Here is a 23,095-nt window from a genome sequence, read left to right on the forward strand (position 1 = left end):
CACCTGGCTTTTTTTAATCTTAAATATTTCCTTATCCTACAATTGGATAAATAATGTCCCACTTTTTTGTAAAAAACAAACAAAATTAACTTGAGTTTTCACAGACTTCATTTACTTGGAATTGATTTTTGTTTATGGGATAGGGTAGGAATCTAGTTCCATTTTCTTCCTGTATCACCACCATTTGTCTTTTCCCCTGAAATCAGAAATGCCACTTTTAATCATATATTAAGGTTTCTGATCTAACTCTGTTTATTCTTTTAGCCATATCTCCCTGTTTAATTATCATAGTTTTTAGTAACTTGCTGTCTCATAGGACAAATTTTCCTACTTTGTTTTCTTTCAGGACTATAGGGAAACATTACTTTTCTTTCTTCCCTTTCTTCCTTTTCATCCTTCCTCTGTTTTTGTGGTGCTGGATGGAACCCAGGGTCTTGTACAAATTAAATTTGTGCTTAATCACTGTACGGTATCCACAGCCCTACTTATATTTTAATAAACTTTCAAGTTCCTCAAATCTCCAGATTTGTATAGAAATTGCATTGACTCCTAGATTAACATGGGAAAAAAACTAAAAGTTTTACAATATTGATTCTTCCCATTCAAAAATAGAGGATTGTTTTTTAATTATTTTGAGCTTCACTAATGCTTTTCAATAAAGTTTCAGACATTTATCCACTACTGTGCCCTTTTATGATTTATACCTGAGTATTTTTATATTTTGGTCCTGTAGTAAATGAAAAAAATTAAATTAGTGCTTCTTTTGGTGTTCACTGTATAGAAATACAGAGGATTTCAATATTTATCTCATATTCAGCCACCGTACTAAACATTTGCTACTTTTTATAATTTTCATATCCTGTGTGTTTGTGTGTGTGTGTGCATGCACATGCTAAAACATTCACATTGTATACAATTAAAGTTTTGTTTCTTCCTTTTACTCTTTTCTCCTGAATAGAACTTCTCCGAAAATATTGTATATAAGCAGGGATATTGTGCATCTTGTATTATACCTTAATATCTTAAAAATGAAGTTTGCTAATTACAGTTGTGAAATTTTATTTTTTTAATATTTATTTTTTTAGTTGGACACAATATCTTTATTTTATTTGTTCATTTTTATGTGGTGCTGAGGATTGAACCCAGGGCCTCACATGTGCTAGGAGAGTGCTCTAAGGCTGAGCCATAACCCAGCCCTTGTTTTGTTTTAACCTGCTAAAAATTTTATTATAAATGGATATTTCACCAAGTTCTCTTTCTAAATTAATTGAAATGTTCATATGTTTTTCTTCTTTTTATAAGAAATATTTTTGGTTGTAGATGGGCACAGTACCTTTATTTTAATTATTTATTTTTATGTGGTGCTGAGGATTGAATCCAGTGCCTCACACATATGAGGCAAGTGCTCTACCACTGAGCCACAACCCCAGTCTTGTTTTTCTTATTTAATTGGGTAATGTGATGAATTATATTAATAGATTTTTTAAAAATACTAAATAATTATAATTAATCCAACTTGGTCATATAGTTTTTATAAGTATGAGGATGGATTTGAATATTTTAATTAGGCTTTTATGCCCATCCTCATGAATGAAGTACATTGCTCATCCCACCCTTGTTTCTATGTTAAGACTACCAATTGCTTCATATATTTTAAAGCCATATTAGAGTGCATAAAAATCTAGAGTTGTTATATCTTGTTGATGAAGTAATGCTTTTATCATTATGTAGTGATTTTCTGTGTCCCTTAATGCAACTACTGTTTCTTTTGGTTAATATTTGCAGCCATCATTTTGCATTTGTTTACTTTCAACTTTATGTGTACATGATTTAAATAGAATATGGAATACAGTAGGATATTGATTTTTCACCTCTGTCTTTTATTAATCAGCAAGATTTCATTTACTATATATTCTTTACTAATACATTTTAATCACTTTTCAGTGTTTTCCCTTATATTCTATGTCCCTCCCCCTTCTTGCCCTTTTTGTACCCCTATACACAATTGACTGATAATAATTTTTTCTCTTTAGGTGGATTACCTTTTATAATCATTTTTTATTTATTTTTTTAGTTATACATGACAGTAAAGTATGTTTTGACATATTTATACAAACCTAGAGTACTTCTTATTCTAATTAGGATCCCAGGTTTTGGGTGTACATGATGTAGAGATTCACTATGGTATATCCATTAAAATACATAGAAAAGTTATGTCGGAATCATTCCACTGTCTTTCCTATTCTTGTCCCCCTCCCTTCCCTTCATTCCCCTTTGTCTAATCTAGTGAACTTCTACTTTTTAATTTTTGTTAGTTTTTTTTGTTGTTGTTTTTCCTATTGCTAAAGGTATCACTCTACTGCTATCCTTACAGTGGTTTTCTAGAAAATTTGCTGTGTGTACTTAAAGTCTGTGCCTGAGGTAGTAAACCTCCCTCCTCATTATGTAAGGATCTTATAACATTGGAGCTGAGTGCTACCCCTACTGCTTACATGTTCATGTTATCAGTAGTTTAGTTCTTCATTGTTTAAAATCCTTCAAATCAGACATTATTGTATGCACATAAGTTTAAAAGTTTCTTTGCTTACCATATCTCCTAGTATCTCAAACCTTCCTTCGAATATCACTTTTATCCTTCTTGTAGTTGGTAGTAAGCTTGCAAAGTTATGAGTCTTTGAATGCATTTTTATTTCATTATGATTCTTGAAAGACAGTTTTGGTAGGAACATAATTCTGAGTTGGTATGTTTCCTCTCAGCTCTTTGAATATATCATCCCCTTGTGCTCAGCCTTCCCCTGTGTCAGCTGAGAACTCTTTGTCCATCTAATTGCAGATATTTTTTGTAAATGATTGTACCTTTTCTAAAAATCTAGACACTACTAAGATCTTCTCATTGATTTTTATATCTGTAGTTTGACTAAGAGTATCTAAATATGGATTCAATTTTATTTTTCTTCTTTTTTAAATTTTATACTTTTTGTGTATTTTGAATGAGGTCAACCCTGGACAATATGTGACTCCTGTCTGTTCTCTGAGTTCTACTTTTAGATGTCCAGTTATACACAGGTAAACCCTCTAACTCTGTCTTTGTCTTTCTTTTCTATTATTACTCTATTTTTATTTCTAATGTTCCATGCTACCTCCTGTGTATTATCACCACTTTATCTTTAGTTTACTTAATTTCTTAATCTCTGTTAGTCTTACTGTTTAATCCATCCCCAGTCCTTTTTATTTTTTATTTTGAAACAGGGTCTCATTAAGTTCCTGAGGATCTCTAAGTTGCTGAGGCTGATCTCAAGACTTGTGGTCCTCCTGCCTCAGCCTACAGAATTGATGGGATCCATTGAGTTTTCATTTTGTTTCAATAGTTTATATCTTTCTTGAAGTTTTATTAGTTTGTTTTTTTTTTAAATTTTCTGTTCATAGTGACCTATTGCGTGTTCATTTTTGTGATTACATTTTTAAACTTTAAAGTGTTACTAATTTATGTTCTGTATCTGATAATTTAGGTGTTATACATCTGTTCTTTTGTATTTCTACTCTCTCTCCTGGCATTTTTGTCTTTGGGTATTTTGGATGATCTTTATTAGGAAGCTCATAGTTATTTGGACTTTGCAAACGTGGAGCCTCATTTAAGATTTAAGATTGTTTCATGTGTAGAATATTCGTGTTTGTGTCAGCTGGGATCCAGGAGAGCAGCATTAACTGTGAATGCTTTAGCCACTATAATTATGTGAAATTAGCCCAGGGCCATCATGTTTAGTTTCCCTTATGCTGTCACTGGCCCGGAGTTCAATTTTGAGATTCAGAGCTGATCAACTTCCGTTTGAATTTTCACTTCTCTTATATGAGGGGCCCAGTGTATCACTGGAGGCAGCCACAGTCTATGCAGTAAGGGAATTATGCCCGGCATTGGCACCCACATATAATCCCAGCGAGTCTGGAACCTGAGGCAGGGGGATTACAAGTTTAAAGCCAGTCTCAGCAATTTAGTGAAACCCTTAGAAACTTAGTGAGACCCCGTTTCAAAATAAAAGAAATAAAAAAGGACTGGGGCTATATCTCAGTGGTAAAGCACCCCTGGCTTCAATTCCCTGTACTAACCACTAGAAAAAAAATCATAAGGGAAAATTGTTTTATGGATGGGAGAGTCTTTTAGAGTAAATGATGTGGTATTTTATTTTAATTAGAAATCTTAATCATTTTAGGGACACCTATCAGCTTATTAAACTTATTCTCTGATGAATTTGAATATTTTATTACCTTTCACACACATGCAACATAATGGTATCATATGATAAATGGTTTGTAAGGGAGATTTTTTAGCTTCTTTTAAGCAGAAAAGTCTATCAATAAAGAAAGAAGCCTGTGAATTATAAATTTCTTTTGAGGGTTATTTCAGAGAAATGTTACAATTCATAAAACAATCTCATATTAGATTTTGTTTATTTACATTTAACTGAAACCAGCCTCAATTGGCCAAGAACTGTCCTCAGCAACTGATATTAACTCATCATCTTGAAAAATAATATTTTCTAAGAAAATGGGACATTTGAACATTGGTGATTTTTTAGGGGTGGTTGGTTGGTTGGTTTTGTTTGTTTTGTTTCTCTCTCTACTTGGAACACAATTGAGCAATTTGATTGATTTAAGTACACTTTAGGATTTGCAAAGCCAACAAGCCAATGGTCCTGCTTGTTATGTTGACCCAAAGGGAGGCTGTGGCCAAGAGGATACATATACAAGGATACCCATTGCAGCACTTGTACTAGTAAAAGTGTAGACTCAGCCACCTGTCCCTCAATAGGAACATGAATAAGTAAACTGTAGTTTCTTAATTTAATGGAATTGTATACACTCGTTGAAAAGATAACTAAACTCATATGCTTTAACTTGGCTATGTTGAATGAAACCTCAAGTTGCAAAGAATGATAGCATTTGTACAAATATTTATATATATAGTAATATGTAAATAGTAAATATATAAATAATTTATATATAATACATAAATGTTATTTATATATTACTATATATAAATATAGATATGTACATACATATAGATGCATATATAAATATAGACATACATATACTATGTATAAAATAATATTACATATACTATGTATATAGTAATATACATATACTATGTACATAAAATATGTCTGATAATAAAACATAAAATTAACCTTAGGACAAAAATCAGGAAGGTAGAAGGAATTTGCATTGTCAATATTTTATTTCTTTAATGAAATGACTAAGGCAAAACAGAAAATGTCAACATTTGATGTTAGTGGGTATGAGTGATTATTTTCTTTTGTACTTTGCAGTGTTTTAAAGATATAATTTAAGATTTGCAAAATCTTAAACCCCAGTCATAAAAGAATACTTTATGTTTAAAAGTAAAACATCTTTCATTCCTTGTGTGACTTCTAGTGTTATTTTGTACCATTAATCAATTCAGGTATGACAAATGTCTTTGTCATCAAATACCTCATTGATATCCAGATTTCTTTGTTTTTCAAAGGCATCAATAGTAAATTTTTACCCCATTTCCAGTCTTCATCTATCAGACTTTTCACTTAAAAAGGTAAAAAACTTTAATAATTCTCTAAAAAATTTACTCTGAAAGATTTTGAAGTTATCCTGAAATTAGACACCTTGAGTGAGTAACCTAGGTTAAGGTGTATTCTTTTACTTTATTTTATAAATCTACAAACCAAGCCAGGAATTAAACAAAGTGTTTGTCTACACTTCTCTTAATACTGCTGGAAAAGCTACAGAAAGACCCTCCTTGCCATCCAGGGGACCTATGTTCAGCCTGTTGCCTGAGAGGACTTGTGTTCCTTAAGTGTATGTCCTACTTATTTTTTTAGGTAAGATATTCCTGTATGCTTTTCATGAAATGTGAAGAGAAATTTCAGCTGTTTAATGTGATTCAAATTTAAATGATCGATGATATTGATACATAAATAGTGCATTTCCCATAGATGTGGGTTAGTAGGTTGCTTATCTTTACAAAGTAGGCTAAGTTCAAATCATCCCTTGGAAAACATGAAAGGCATTATGTGAATATGTCTACCCTGAGCCATGCTGTTCAGGTGTTACAGCCCTCATTGTAATAGACTTCTGTATGGCTCATGAAGAGGTAGAAAAGAGAAACCTGTTAGCAGGAGCATTGGTTGTAATCTATGTTTTTGATTATCAATGACAGGATCCTAAAATTACACCCAAATATCTCTCACAGGTCCTGAAATTGAGTTTCTGAAAAAGCACTGTAGGAGTAATAGAAGGTAAAGTGCAGAGTTACAGAGAAATGAGGTGTGAATTGAACCTACAATGGAAATTGATCTTATCAGCCCCTTTCTGCCCTGATTCAGAGAAAAAAAAAATGGAACTGAATGTAGAAGGAGCCAGGATCACTGATTAAATAGGATACCAAAGTGCTGGAGGCTAGAACTGGGCTTGCTAGTCCCTGAGGTCAGGACTGCAACTGTCAGACTTCTCTGCTTGAAACCTGGCTCAAACTGGCAAAAAGAGAACAAAATGAGAAATGCTGCAGGTGCCAGCGAGGGAACGGGGAGGGACTCCCAACTAAGCTTCCGGCATGACAGCCATCCTGTTCCATAGGGAGGCCATTCTAGTCTCCTATCATGAGTCAGAGGGCCCAGATTGTATCAGCTGGCCTCGAGATTTATGCCAACAGGGCCTGTCATGATACCCAGTCCAGGGAAGAGGAATATGTTAGTGTGACCCCAGGATGTGAGTATGTAGAGAAATGACATTGGAATTGATTCCTGTTCTCAGTAGCATCTTTAGGATTATGAGGAAAAAGGAGCAAATATCCTAAAATTAGTGGTCCTATTAATATAATTTATATGTGCAAATAAAATGGTAGTAATGGAATGCCAAGCATTGTTTTGTTTTGGGCAATGTTTGTGCTCTTCTTGTAGAAATGTAATGTAAGTTGCAATTAACCTACTGAAATTACATATTTCTGTTATAAAGATGCCATATATTTCCTATCATGTAAAATATTTCTGCAGTGATGCCCTTGAAAGTATTCAGTGATCATCAGTATATAGCTCACTATTGAAAATGTCCCTATGGAATGGCTCATTCTCAGTGAGAAGCAGTTTAATAGAAATGGTTCCACAGAAACATTGAAAATAAAGCTTCTGTAAAATGCTAACTTCACATGCAATTGTTATAAATCTTTTGCTTTATGGAACTAAATTTTTGCAGAATGGCAGAGGCAAAGAAAAATAATGGATGCTTAGGGTGAGTTGATAGGACTGTCACTTGACTCAGCCAGTCAACCTTGTCATTAAAGGAGTGCTACACAGGTACATGATAATAGCACATAGGTTCCATTTGTGTTCTTGGATGTACCTGTTTTATTTATGGATTTATGGATTTATTTGGGTGCTGGGGATTGTATTCCAGGGCTCATGTATATATTTTACCACTGAGCTATACCTCCAAACTGTGTATCTCTTTTCAATTAGCCATTTCCCTCACTCATTTGATTTTGCCTTTGTGTCCTGGCAAGGGAAATTGGCAGTACTCACCCGAGGTGAACATATCACCTGTACCATGTGTTGATTTGTATTTTCTCAAGCTTTTGACAAGTGTGGTAAGTGTTTAGGAATCAAAGTGATCCTCATCCCTACAGCCTACTGGTGTGATTCATTCTTGTTTCTGTTGATACTGACTCTGCCCTGTATACTTCTCTACTTATGATGGAGTTATATCCTCTGAAACTCATTGTAAGTTGAAAATATCTAAGTAAAAATTGAATTAATCACCCTAAGCTGCAAAGCATTGCCATTTAGCCATGCAGAGTACCACAGAGTGCCATTTTCTTTTCCCTCTTGATCACAGGGGTTATGGGGAGCTGTGGCTTGCTGCTGCTGCCCTGGATCTTAGGAGAAAATGGCACTAAATGTTGGAAGCCTGGGGAAAGTTTGAAATTCAAAATTCGAAGTAGGGTTTCTTTTTCACACTGTTGTAAAGTTGAAAAGTCATGAGTTAATCCATCTTAGATTGGGGACAATCTGTACTGTGCAAATGCATCTAGAGGATTATTTTGTTTGGGCTAATCTGGAACTTGCATATGTCTGTAAGTGAGTGTAACTCTTAAACTAGGATTTAGACCTCAGAAATCCACTGTCCCTAGTCTATTAATTACCACCCATGACAATAGTGACATGGGAGACTTGTCATGGAGATGATTTTTGTGTGTGTGTGCTAGGCTATGCTACTTGACAAATGTAGGAAAGCTCAAGATTTATTTTTATTGTGGCGGAATTTTAAAAGATACAAAGAAAAGCTGGGTGCAGTGGTGCACACGCATGTCCCACCTGCTTGGGAGGCTGAGGCAGGAGAATCAAGAGATCAAAGCCAGTCTCAGCAAATCTGCAAGGCACTGTCTCTAAATAAAATATTTAAAAGGGCTGGGGATGTAGCTCAATGGTAAAGCACCCCTGGGTTTAATCTTGACTACCAAAAAAAAAAAAAGAAAAGAAAAACAAAGATACTAACAAAGAGTTTCAAGTAAACATGACTAAGTAGATAGAACCATTTCTTTTTAATCTAGGGGTTTAATTTAAGTGTGTATTTTCTGGGCCAAGGAATGCTGAACTTATGCAGACTAATTTATGAAGTGGGAAGTTGTTTTCTACTGAAATTAAGTTAGAACTTCACTGCTTGTTTAAGCTAATATCTGAAGCTTTTAGTCATTTTATTAAGTAAGTAAAATTGATGAAAACCTTGGGGAAATGCTTTAGAACAGTTCTTGCGGAGACCAGTGATTAATAAGGGAAAGGGCAAAGAGACACATGTTAATCTGTTTATGTATAAGGGATCTGGAGCTTATTAAAAGTTTTTGTAAACATTCAGCTAATGAAGCATTAAATAAAATTAGACATTTCTTTTAAACCATAAGAACTCACTAATCTGGAAGAAATCTTCAGTGTTATTTCTAAATAACTTATTTACGATATTTTCCTTAACTCTGGTAATTTAAATATAAAAAATTAATTTGGTAATATCGAACATTCCATAAGACTGTCACTCAAGATTTCTTGGAGCAATTTTCATCTCTCTTGTCCATGGTCCATGAAGTTATTGGGCAAGAGCAGCATGAATGATCAGTATTAACCTCATTTCATGTTTTGAGCAGATATCTGGCAGATAAATCCCAATTTTCATATATTAAATCAAAATATTATTTCACTTTCAACATTTTCATGGATTAGAGGTGCTAGGTAAAAGGATGGTTTTGAGTTCTCTCAAGGTCCTAAACAGAACAGACACCCAAGGGATAGGCACAAATGGAGATTAGAAGTGAACCTCAGTAATATTCAGACACATTTCTAGTGCTCTGCCTGGTATAGCTGAGCTGGGGACTATGGCTATGACCTCCTCTTCTGGGAAATGAGGGGAAGGAGAATTCTTCCCAGCACTTTTGTGTCAAAATTAAATGCACTGAATCTTGATCACATTTTATATTCTTTGGTTATGTTTAGGTATCTTTGATATCCTGATTTCTTGTGTGTGTGTGTGTGTGTGTGTGTGTGTGTGTGTGAGAGAGAGAGAGAGAGAGAGAGAGAGAGAGAGAGATGGGGCGAGGGAGGGATTTTCTTTAGTAGAGATTCAACAGTAGAGAGGAAGCAGCACAATGTTTCAATTTCACATCTAAATCTGAGTACCACAGTTCCTTGATTCTGCTCAAGTTATTGAGCCTACCTTGGCCACAAGTTTTGCATCAGTATATTGGGCATAAAAGTATTCAATCTACTGGAATGTTTTGAGGGAATGAAAATATGTATATGTAAAGCAGCTCACCTGTAGTAGATTCACAGGAAATGGTAATTATGATTTCTCAAATTTCTATGTATAGTTCCCTTACTAATTATTAATTTATTTACATTCATAAATAGTGACAGTACTTCAGAAAAAAATTAAAATTATCAAATGTATAATGCCAAAGCAGAACATTCTAAATTAGGCACTCCCCAAACCCTTGAATGATGAACTTCCTGGAGCAGTGCATTAGACAAAGTGCTCAATAAATGTCCTGTATTTAGTCTTACTGCATTTTATCATTATTTCATAAACATGCTTAAGATTTCTCTATGTATATTGTAATTTGAACTGTTCAAAATGTGCATATTTCTTGCTTTTTATTTAGATTTCTATGGTTGAAACTGTACTTAGATTTTTGTTTAAAGAAGAATACCGAGACATTGTCATGAGTAGGCAGGAACTACCTTAGCTTGATTATATGGACTTCTGTGCAAATCAAATGCAGAAAACCCTGGAATTCTGCCCAGAAATCCCAGAAATCTGCTCTCTCATCATTATTTTACTTCATGCAGAATTCTAAAGCTTTTACTCTTATATTTGTAATTATACAAGTTAACTTTTTTATGCTTATTATTTTTAATTTGTTCTAATTAGATATACATGACAGTAGAATGTATTTTGATACATTACACACAAATGTTGCGCAGCTTCTCATTCCTCTGGCTGTACATGCTGCAGAGTCACACCAGTAGTGCAGTCACATCAGTAGCATAATCATACACATATATAGGGTAATAATGTCTGTCTCAATCTACCGTCTTTCCCATCCCCACAGCCCCACCCCTCCCCTCACTCTGAGCTGCCCAGTCCAGAGTTCCTTTGTTCTTCACTACCCACGCACCCCCACTATGGATCAGTATGTGTTTATTAGAGAAAAGATTCAGCCTTTGTTTTGGAGGGGGATTGGCTTATTTCTCTTAGCATGATATTTTCTAGTTCCATCCGTTTACCTGCAAATGACATAATTTCATTCTTCTTTAAGGCTGAGTAATATTCCATTGCATATATGTACCACATTTTCCTCATCCATTCATCTGTTGAAGGGCATCTAGGTTGGTTCCATTGGTTAGCTATTGTGAATTGAACTGCTATAAACATTCATATGATTGAACCACTGTAGTATGCTGATTTTAAGTCCTTTGGGTATAAACCAAGAAGGGGAATAGCTGGGTCGAATGGTGGTTTCATCCAGGTTTTCTGAGGATTCTCCATACTTCTTTCCATAGTGATTGCCCCAACTTCCATTCCAGCCAGCAATGAATGAGTGTACCTTTTCCCCCACATCCTTAGCAACACTTATTATTGCTTGTATTCTTGATAATTACCTTTCTCACTGGAGTAAGATGGAATCTTAGAGTGGTTTTGATTTGCATTTCTCTAATTGCCAGAGATGATAAACATTTTTTCAAATGTTTTTCAAAGGATTGTATTTCTTCTCTGTGAGGTGTCCATTCAGTTCCTTAGCCCATTTACTTATTGTGTTATTTGTGTTTTTTTGTTGTTGTTGTTATTTGTTTATTTGTTTTTAGTGTTAAGTTTGTTGAGTTCTTTATATATCCCTGAGATTAGTGCTCTATTGTGTAATTCAATCTGTGTCAATTACATAAGTTTACTTTAAAGAGACACTGTGTTTATCAGTTAGTATTAAGATTTTTTGTTTTCTGTTAGAAACCCAGAGGAAAAGAGGCTTAAGTAAGATAACATCTATTTTTTCCTAAAGAAAAATTTGTAATTAGTTAGTTCAAGGCTGGTACAACAGCTAAGTAATTACAGGTCCCTGAATCCTGCTTTATCATTGCTAAGATTCTTTATGTTAAAGTACTCCATGGTCCGTGATGGCTGCATGAGATCCAAACATCATATCCTTAATCTAGCTAGGGTGAAGGAAAACAGAACAAAAATGGTGAGTCCCTTTCTTTTAAGAATACCTCCCAGAAATATTTGTGTGTTTCATTTTACATGCCATCATCAGAAATTAGGCACATGGCCACATTCCACTGCAGAGGAGAATGGAAATTGTAGTCTTTATTCTGGGTAGCCTTATCCCCAGGGAAGATTTAGGGATTTTATTATACAGGAACTAGAGGAGACCAGGTGTTTTGGGCAAGTACATATATCTGGGGTATATGGGATCCACTAGATCTTTTATAATACTCTTCCCTTATGTTTTCTTCCTTTTTTAAAAAAAAATAGATCCCATGCGTGGCCCAAGGAAACTGGAAGTAGTAGAGGTCAAATCTCGGCAAATCACCATCCGATGGGAGCCATTTGGGTATAATGTAACTCGTTGCCATAGTTACAATCTCACAGTCCACTACTGTTACCAAGTGGGAGGACAAGAACAAGTACGAGAAGAAGTAAGCTGGGATACTGATAATTCACACCCCCAGCATACAATCACTAACCTGTCACCATACACCAATGTGAGTGTGAAGCTCATTCTCATGAACCCCGAGGGGAGGAAGGAGAGTCAAGAACTCATAGTACAAACAGATGAAGACCGTGAGTACTTTTAAATGATATTTGTATGAAATATGTTCTTTCAAAACAACTTATTTTTCTTTTATGTTGAGAATCTTGAGAATCTTAATCATGAAAAGAACTTTCTTGAATAATACAAATGTGTATCTATGCTTAAGCACTGAGGAAAAAAAAGGAATAAAGATATAGATATTTGTCTTAATTTTTTATTAGTCATATAGTACTATTATATGGTAATTCTGTATTGTTCTAATTAGTTCCCCATTCAAATTTTATTATCATATTGGGCCAAAAAAATTGTTTCAGGTATTAGAATTGTTATATGAAGTGCTTATTTTAAATATATGTAAACAGCATTCTGAAACATTTTTTATTGTTCCATTAAAAACTTAGCACAAAATAGAGGCTTCTCTGGATTTTCAACACAGTACTGAAATTGTTGATGTTTGTGAAATTAATCATTTTTCCCACAGGAACAATGTTGTAATTGGATATTGCTTTAATAACCAATGACTTAACAAATAAGCCATATATGTCACCAGAACACACCCAAAAATCAAAGCAAATGCACAGTTGTAATGAACCTCTGCACTGTTTTAAAATAGTAAAATTATGCTTTAAACCCTGTAGCAAAATATAAATGTGATTTTACATTGATTATGTGGGGAATGTTGGTGTACAATAACATGATCATATAGTATATAAAACATAAAGATAGTGTATCACTTATTTGGCCAGACATTCATTTGTCAAGCATGAAAATAAAGAACTTGGGAAGATCATTAAATGACTAAACTTATTCTGGGGTAAAGAATAGATGTTTAACTTTTGTTTCTTCAGACAACCAATTGTATAATTTTGATTATGAATTAATGAATGAACTGTTTATAATGAAACTTTGTTTCCTTTGAACAACTATCAAAGTACATTTAGTGTTTATTATTTTCCCACCTCTGAAAAATATGGAAACAGCTGGCACAAATAAGATGCTCACTTCACATCCTTCTCTCTTGTCCTTTGTTGCCCCTCATATCCTGCTTGTGTTGATTACTCTTAGAGTAAGTTTATGGGTTATTTGGAGTCTTAGCTCCATCAGGTTGCTCCATTAAGGCTGAGACAGGAGCCCTGTCTCCTGTTTCTCCTAGCTCTCCATTGTTTCTCAGGAAGGAAGGAAGATGGCGTCAACATTGTCAGCAGCCATTACTGGCCCTTCTTCTCTGAATTTCTGAGTTACTATGGTCCAAACTTTTTTTTTCTCTCTTCCACAGTGTCACATTGATCACTTTTCTTAACTTCCACCACCTATATTCAGACCCTCATAATCTTATGTTAAAATTTCCATTCTCATCTCTCACCCTTATTGTGGTTTCAGCCTCCTCCCATCACTAATCTTCAGACTGGTAGACCAATGGTACAGAATAGAGGACACAGAGACTAACCCACAAAATTACAATTATCTTATATTAGACAAAGGTGCTCAAAACATGCACTGGAGAAAAGATAGCCTTTTCAACAAATGGTGCTAGGAAAACTGGAAATCCATATGCAACGAAATGAAATCAAACCCCTATCTGTCACCATGCACAAAACTGAACTCAAAATGGATCAAGGACCTAGGAATAAAACCAGACACCCTGCGTCTAATAGAAGAAAAAATAGGTCCTAATCTCCATCATGTGATATTAGGCCCAAACTTCCTTAATAAGACTTCTTTGGCACAAGAATTAAAATCAAAGAATTAATAAATGGGATGGATTCAAACTAAAAAGTTTCTTCTCAGCAAAAGAAACAATCTGTGAGGTGAATAGAGAGCCTATATCTTAGGAGCAAATCTTTACTCCTCACATATCAGATAGAGCACTTAACCTTCCATGGTTCTTCATCTTTCATTCCAAAGCCTTAAGTCCTGAGCTCCTCTGTATTCTTGGTCCATCTTCCCAAGATAATAACTTTCCTTCATTGCAGCTCATTCCGCAAAGGTGTCACCTCAGAGGAGGTCCTGTCTGTCATGCTCCTCACTTCCTGGGCTTCTGCCCTCCCCAGCTCTTCTTGGCCAATATCTTTTATACCTAATATTTCTCAAGTCTCTCTCTTCTCTACCCTTTAAAGTTCTCTCATTTCAAGTCTGGCATGAAGCTTTCTCTAGCCCTTCCACCCATATTACTCTCATACTTCTGACCTTATTTGCCCTTAATAAGATTCTCAAATCATCACAATCTTACCAACACTTGTTATCATCTTTCTTGTGATTACAGCAATCCTAGTAGGTGCGAGGTGATGTTTCATTGTGGTTTTAATATTCCGTTTCCTACTGGCTAAAGATGTTGCATAACTTTTCACATGATGATTGGCTATCTGTATACCTTTGGAGAACTTTATATTGAGAAATGGGGAGTTCCATTTCTAATTAGGTTATTTTCTTACTATTAGGTTTTTAAAGGTCTTTATAATACTGTAGATAGAAGTCTGTTATCAGATATATGATTTGCAAAAACTCCCACTCTCTGTTGTCTTTTCACTTGAGTATTGCACTTTGAAGCATGAAAAAATTTCCATTTTAATGATGTATATTTTATTGATATTTTATGTCATTGTTTCTGCTCTGGGTGTCCTATCTAATCCTTGCCTAATGCAAAGATCATGTAGATTTACACCAATGGGTTTTTTTCTAAGAGTATTTGTTTGTTTGTTTTTAGTTCCTGTATTTAGCTTGTTAATTAGTTTTATTTTTTTTTTATGAATAGTATGAGAGAAAAATCCAACCTCATTTTTTGTATGTAGTGATCCATTGGTGCCAGCACATTTGTTATAGAAAGATCATTTTCTTCTCATCGAATTTTGTGGTGCTCTTATTAAAAGCAGTTGACTGTAAACATAATGACTTGTTTCTGAAATTCTCAGTTTTATTCCTTTAATTTGTATATCTGTCCTTATTCTAAAACTACACTGTTTTGATTAACATAGATTTGTTGTAAATTTCGACTTCCCTCTAGCCACTTTTGAATAACTTTCTCCATCATCCAAAAATTTAATCATGCACCCCCAAATATATGTATATTTGTAAATGGTATAGACAGCCTGTTAGCAGGATGAACACACCAGTACACTAATTGCATATGAAAGAAGGTATATTCAGAGGCTGAATGTAAAAGGATGATGAGAAATAATACTTAAAAATAATAATACTAAATCTTATTTTTTAGAGAATTGCCAAGAAATATTCCATCTTTCCTTATGTCAGTTAGATTTCCTTGCAAAAATATGTTTCGTAGTTTAGGTTTTGAAAAAATAGGATCGAATTTTCTCACATAGTAGAAATTAAATAATTTTTTAAATCTCTATTGTTATTTAATCAGCTTCCATTTTGTGTGTATTTATATATCTCGGTAGTTCATATATATCCCTTTTAACGTGGTTTTTCTCACTCAATATTAAGAGATATCTATAAGTCATTTACTTTCAATCTTTTTAGCCATTTATCATATAACTAAACACAGTTTATTAAGCCATTTGGTTTGTTTTCAGGTTATTTTTATTATTATTTTTATTATTATACTTATTAAAAGGCACTGCTATGCTAGTGTCTCTTGCAAATGTCTCCTGGTAAATATGTACAAGAATTTTACCAGGGAATGTACCCAGAAATTGAATTTTTTGGGTCATTATGGTCTGGTCTGTGCATCTTTAATTTTACTAAACATTACTTATTTTCCAAACTGACTATACCAACTTACACTCCCACAAGCAGTATATACTGACTTTCATTGTATCTTGTATGAAGATACAAATGTATCTTCATTTGTATTGGAAGAATGAAAAACAAAATGTTTACTTAAAAGATACTGAGATTTATATATTTTATATTTATATTTTAGTCCTAATTGAACATAATACCTTTAGTTTTTTAATTTGTTTTTATGTGGTGCTGAGGATTGAACTCAGCACCTTGCACGTGCTAGGTGAGTGTTCTACCACTGAGCCACAACCCCAGTAACTCAAAATTTAATGAAAAATGATAAATTTTTTTTGTAAAGGCAGTGTAGCTAAAATGGCTTTAGATTTTAGATGTTGAGAATAAATCTGACTGTATATATAGACCATTAAAAATTAATGTCTCAATAAAGGGTTAAACCCTACTCTGGGTAAGGGTGGGGGCTAATTTATTGCCACATATTAATTTCTCCCCACTCTCCTTTAGTCCCTGGTGCCGTTCCTACTGAATCCATCCAAGGAAGTACCTTTGAAGAGAAGATATTTCTTCAGTGGAGAGAACCAACTCAAACTTATGGTGTTATCACTTTATATGAGGTATATATATATATATATTTATATATTTAAAATATACATGTAATTGCACAATGCCTTTGGACAAATTCAGTGCTTTCTATAGTTATTATAATTATCATATAGAAGCCAAAAATTTTAATAAGTTTTTTAATTATGGCAGTTTAAAAATGCATATTGAAAATAAGTTGGATATTTTGGGATTGTATGTTACTATATAAAGACAACATAACTTATTAAAAAGTCATTTGTATTATAAACCAAAGTATTTTGAAACATACATTGATTATAAGGCAATCACTAAATCCTATTCTTGCTTAGCTATGAAATATTTTTTCTACTCAATTATAGAAGAACACTGATTGTCCAATTAGCAAAGTCAATAAATAATTGTATCAGGAGTAACCATAGAATAATGTCATTTGGTTTCTTAATATTAGTAAAACATTTGTTAGATTTCACTGACACGGTTTTGTCTACTGAGGCATATCAAATGGTTGAGTGATAGATAGCAGAGATGAATTTAATGAATTCAAGGGAAAAAATCACAACAATAATGAGGTGACATTCCTCATCACATCTTGCGAGCATCATTTCACTGTGCCTATTGTCATAGAAACAAGCAGGTACAGTTTTTTAAAGCTAGCATTTATTTGAATGCAAATTCAACAAAATTATATGTTGTAAGGTTTCTAAAAATCATGGCAGATTCTCATATGGAACCTCTGCCTGAATACCTTTCAGAACTTCTGATAAAAGCCTGTGCAGATGAGCTGTCAGACAGTCATCACCAGTAAACCTCTTCTCTGACCTACTAGCCTCAAATTTATGTTTCCTTATGTCTTTTGAAAATTGGTATTGAAATGCAAAATAAATAAATAATTGAAAACAAAATGAAGAAAGATAAAAGAAAAGAAGTGATTTTATGCTGTTAATGTTGATGTTTGTTCATTGGCTGCTTTATTTTAAAAGGATTGAGTGTTATGAAAAATTCATGGCTCAGCTTTTATGGAGCTAAGTTGTATAATCACATCAAACAACTTTGAATTTTTTTCTTAGAGAAAAGATTTCTCTAGTCCATATCTTTGACCCTATGACCATTTTTAGGCCTCAGTTTTGAGGATTCTCACCTAAGAAGAGCAGGTTTGTATTTTTTTTTAAAACTGGCAAAGGCACAGTATTTGAAATGCATTTTAAGATCCAAGCAGTAAGTTCACCTGTTCTAAAAGCCACATGTTGCTATCTGTACTGTCAGAAAGTAATAGCAAGATTTTTTCTTTCAAATCCACTGGACATTTATCTTTGTGTGATAAGTAACTTTACCATGAAAACAGCAGGAATAATAATAATTCAAAGGAAAAGCCCATTAATCTCTCTGACTCAGCAGCCAGGATCTCCCAGTTGAACACTGATCTAAATGCTGGTACAATGGGGATGCATGAATGTGTCATAAATCAAGGTTTTAAAAATCAGATATTTGTAAGTAGAGCAGGTTGGCTCATTTTTAAGAGAACCAAAGGGAGAAATGTCAAATGTATAAATCAGGCTTAAGAGATTAAATATAAGTTTTCTGGACACCAAATTTTTCTGTCTCCCCTCCACCCCATTTCTAGAAGTAGGAAAGAAGGAAACTTCCAGACTTTTTGTGGTGGGCCTTAGGTGGGCTCCTTCTGTAATAGAGAGGCACCTGTATACTGTGATTCCCTCAGCCTATGCTAGAAGCTGTAAAATACATAGCATCCTGCTGGAGCTGGGGATTGGTATGGATCCAGACTGGTCCCATCTCTGGAGGATCTTAGTCTTCAGGAACAGACATCATGTCAAGAAATCCAGACAGTTGCCTTAAAAGATGTAGGGAGTAGTAACAGTGGATTCTATCATGGAATCCCATTTGAATATAAGTAGAGAGAGGAAGGAAAAATAAATCATTATGATTGGAAAAGCTTTTGTTATAATTAGCACAAGTGTCTCTTTAAAGCAGGCAGTGCACTTGGATGGTCTAAAGTGAGAAGTTAAAACAGATTGGTTGTTACAGATATAAATGAATATGTTATATTTATATTATACCTGGATTCTTTTTGTGCATCTTATGAAGGACATACCAAAGGATTGATGATAGAAAAATGCTAACAGCATTGTTTTCTCCAAAAGTTATGGCAATGTACAATGTTTTTCCAGTTTTATTCTTTGACCTGTCTTTTATATTTTAACTTCTATTCTTGTTTTTCACCAAACTAGCTATGTGTTTCTGTCCTAATCATTATCCTGGCTCTAGCTCTTCTCATACTTGACTTCCTACTTCAGCTACTGAGTTTTATCAGATTTATCTTCCTAAAAACTGGATCTAGTGTTTATATCCTTCCCCAATAAAATCAAAATCTCTCATTTTGTCAAGTTATAAATGTAATACTGTTATCTGAAAGAATGCTTTAAATAAGAATTATTCGAAACAAAATATTCTTGCTTATCAGTTTTACTTTTAATAAATAACTGCTCTTAATAGCTAGATACAAGTCTTACAAAAATTTTAAAAGGAAGAAACTATAGTGAAAGTTTATTTATGAATAGAGATGAATGTAAATTAATAAATATTAGTAAACCTAGCATTTAATTACAAAAATAATATGCCATATATGAACCCTATCTAACATTATGCAAAAATAAATACTACATAGATTCATGAACTAAACACAAAAGTTTAACTTATAAGAACATGATAAGAAAAATATGGAGGACAGTTTTATAACATGTCTTTCAAAGCTTGACATAGAGCCCTAGAAGTCATTTTTTAAAAAATCAGCAGATTGGTTACATAAGATTTTAAACTACTAAATGATGAATGTATAAGGAAGAAAAGTCTAAATACAAAAAGAAGACTTAGAGAAATTATATTCAACACTTTGTGTCAACAGTCCAGCAGTTGTAAAATGTAGAGAGGCAATACAGATTTATTAGTAAAAGAAAAAATTAGAAAATAACAAAGAACAAGAGAGGGCAACTAAAAAAAATCTAGCAGGCATGCATGTATATGGTTATATGCCTATCCAACCTTACTAATGATTAAACAGTGAAGTAAAACAAGTGCAGAGAAAATTTAATTTTGTATGATATCAAGTCTTAGTGACATGATAAATGTGTACATGCATATATTTTGCAACCTCTTTTGTAGGCAAGTTGAGAGTTCCTATGAAAATTTGAACATTATGTATCAAGCCTATTTTTAGAAGTTTATAAGTCATTAATACTTCCAAATGCACAAGAATATATGTCCAGGTATTTGCATTATGCCTCATAACCTTATTATGTATATCTCTTGATTGCCTAATTAGTAAATTCTGCACTACTGGTCAACATGTTGTGGGTGTGTGTTTTTAATATTTCATATGTGTAAGATACAGAAAGAGGCAAAAATAGAAAAGATTTTGTCCTTTCCCAACTAGAAGCAACTTATTCCTATAAGCAACTTACTAGAGATAAGTAAGTTGATAAGATAAGATAAAAATTAAATAAGTTTTAAAGTTAGGTGCTCTTTTCACGAATGAGTGGCATCTAAAGTGCAGTTTTGCTCAGGCACATGGTAAAGGAGGGTGGATTAGTCTGAAATTGTCAGTTGATTGGGACTGATTGATCCTGGAGGTAAGGGGACAGGGCTAATTTAATCATCATGGACTTGAATAGGTAATAATGTAAAAGTAATGATAATTTAGGGCCATTTAAAAATTTTTCTTTCAATAATCAATTCCTCCCATGATCTGATTCCACTTTATATTTATTACTTCATCTTCAATTGTTTTTCTCCTGAAATTTAGTGAGTCATGTGTATAAAAATTTCTTTTCTCCTAGAACCTTCTGAATTCTCACACCACTCTTCTTTTGATATGTTCTGTCCTCCTATGCCACCCCTCCACTCTCCTCCAATGGTACATCTGCTGATCTTTCAGTATGTCTTTCAAATACTATACTTTCCTTCAAAATCAGATTTAATTATTCATTTCTTTGTGTTCACAGAGAAAATTGCTCAGGCCTTAATGAAAAGTCTTTATTTTACACTGGCTGTAATTACTATCATCTCACACTCTGGATGATTTTAATTCCCTAAAACATCATTACGTTTGGTTCTCTATGAAACTCTTTGGTTAAAATTTGAGACTTTAAGGAGAGAAGGAGAAAATGATTTGGTAAAATATCAGGCATTTACCTGCAAATGAGAAATCATCCAAAAATAAACAACAGATCATTCCACCTCACCTAAATTTAAATCCCCCCTCCCTCCACCATGTTGTGTATGTATCAGAACTTTCATCTTGGTATGTCCCATAACATTGGATGCAACATGGGACCATCAGGATTCTTTAAAGAGGCTTCTTTAAAATTTTCTCCATCCTTAGACAGCAGCTTGGTGCAGGTGTAAAAACTTTCCTACACCTTCCTTTTGGGAGACTCCTGCTGCTTTTCCAGTGCCTGGTACACACTTAATAAACAGTTATTGAATGAACAACTGAAGAAACAAATTCCAGCAGAATGTGACGCATGTGGGTTTGACAGTGGAGGTATATCTTGGTGCCTGGAAAATTGCTGCCCAGGCCTTAGCTGTTCACTGACTTATCTCTATGGCAGGAAGTAGAATTGGTTGTTCTTTTCCTAAAGATCTGTTTTTCATTCTTGGAATTTGGACTCCCAGACTCTGTGAAGGGGTTTGGGAAAGGGGGATCCATGGGCTTTCTGAAATTTTATGTTTACAGATATGTACAACACACTTGTTTGTTAGTGGTGAGGAAGAAGATTCGTATTTCAGGAGGGCATGAATTATTCCATATATATACATATTCCAGGGACAGGGAAAGAGGATCTACATGTAAGGGCCATGACTAAAAATAAAGATCCACTAGTGTAGCACATCCTGCTACTCTGTGCCCATGGGTGGGTAAAACCCCCATTCCCCAAGCAGCAGTGATCCCCTTAGTAAAGCATTTGCTTATAGTCTGTGCTGGTACAGTGAGGACCTGCTTGTACTATAGTGTTTTTATAGGAGCAAATGTGCACACACACACACCTGCACATCCCAGGAGTCTTTTTAGGAAAATATATACTGAGTGCCAAATATTTACTCATCACAGTAGAATCAGAAATGAGGATAAAACATGTCACTCCTCAGAAAGGAGATAAAATTACATGAAGCATTCTGATCCCTTGACAGTTAGCTCCTGATTTAAGACTAAAACAAAATATTTTTACAGCACTCCATGACTCATTGCCAAATGAAGTTTAGGAACACAACCTCAGTAGTGGGTGGGTGTTTAATGGATGATTGGTAGGCTACACTTAGGATGGCTTTACAGATAAGGAATATTGGGACTCTGGTAAGAGATGTGGATACACACTTTGTTGTCCCAGTCTTGCCTGATTCCCAGAAACATCTTTAAAAGTATTTCCTTCTTGAAACACTTTGTCTCTTTTTCTTTTAATTTTTTTTAACAAGAATGCACTTATGCTCATGCTCACCTGCCCCCCTCTCTTCTCTCTTCCTTCTCTCTCCTCGCTCCTCTCTGTCATTTCACTTTCTTCTAGCTTCTCTGTCTCTTTGCCTGCATGGGCATGGTTCTGGGTCTCCTTTTTTTTTTTTTCTCTGAACTCCCTGTGATTACACCCATTTCTAAACCATCCTACATTATTGCAATTCTGAGCACCTCTAGGTCTCTATTTCCATCCCACCTAGCCCTCTCTCAAATTATATCTTCATGTCATGCACATATGTTCACTTGACTGTCAAAGGCATTTCAAACTTGACATGTACACATCCATCTGTAAATTCCTTCTTGTTCATTCCATCTGATTTCAAAAAATTGGTTCACCTTTTTGCTTAGGCCTGAAACATAGTTACCTACTCTTGATTCTTCCCTCTTTTCTCCATATCCAGTCCTTCATTGAATTCTATTTTGTCTTTAAAATATGCTAACACTACTAATTTCTTTCTTTCCACTGCACCTTAGTAGAAGCCACAATATCCTCTCTCCTGTATTTTAAAAAGCTACTCACAATCTGGCATAGTTCCTAGTGGTCTCCCTTCTACTTTTAATCAAATAAAACTTTGTCACTTTCAATCAAATAAAACTTTCATCCAAGGTTACATTAAATATATGTGTGTGTGTGTGTGTGTGTGTGTGTGTGTGTACATATACATATATGTATGATATATATCCAAGGTGATAAAAGAAAGGCAGATTATTTTATTGCCAATTTAAATGCATTCAAGGATGCTAGGCATGGTGGCACAATGCCTGTAATCCCAGCAGCTTGGTAGGCTGGTGTAGGAGGATTGCAAGTTTGAGGTCAGCCTCAACAACTTAGTGAGACCCTGTCTCAAAATAAAAAAAGATCTGGGGACGTGGCTCAGTGGCTAAGTGGTTCAATCCCTGGTACAAATATATATGTATATATTTCAAAGGTTGCCCATTGTATATATTCA

At 34.2% G+C, this 23,095-nt stretch overlaps 1 protein-coding gene across 5 annotated transcripts in view; it reads left to right on the forward strand.

Annotated features, from left to right (window-relative positions):
• Ptprm (protein tyrosine phosphatase receptor type M) overlaps positions 1 to 23,095 on the forward strand; it is an 825,932-nt gene that overhangs the window by 471,892 nt on the left and 330,945 nt on the right. For all 5 annotated transcript variants that reach the window (XM_076837052.2, XM_076837055.2, XM_076837053.2 and 2 more), the window contains exons 8-9: positions 12,058 to 12,366; positions 16,544 to 16,653. In XM_076837052.2, coding sequence (XP_076693167.1) covers positions 12,058 to 12,366; positions 16,544 to 16,653 — 419 coding nt within the window. The remainder of the gene's footprint in view (positions 1 to 12,057; positions 12,367 to 16,543; positions 16,654 to 23,095) is intronic.

This window comes from Callospermophilus lateralis, chromosome 17, assembly GCF_048772815.1.
Source record: "Callospermophilus lateralis isolate mCalLat2 chromosome 17, mCalLat2.hap1, whole genome shotgun sequence".
Classification (NCBI taxonomy): Eukaryota; Metazoa; Chordata; class Mammalia; order Rodentia; family Sciuridae; genus Callospermophilus; species Callospermophilus lateralis.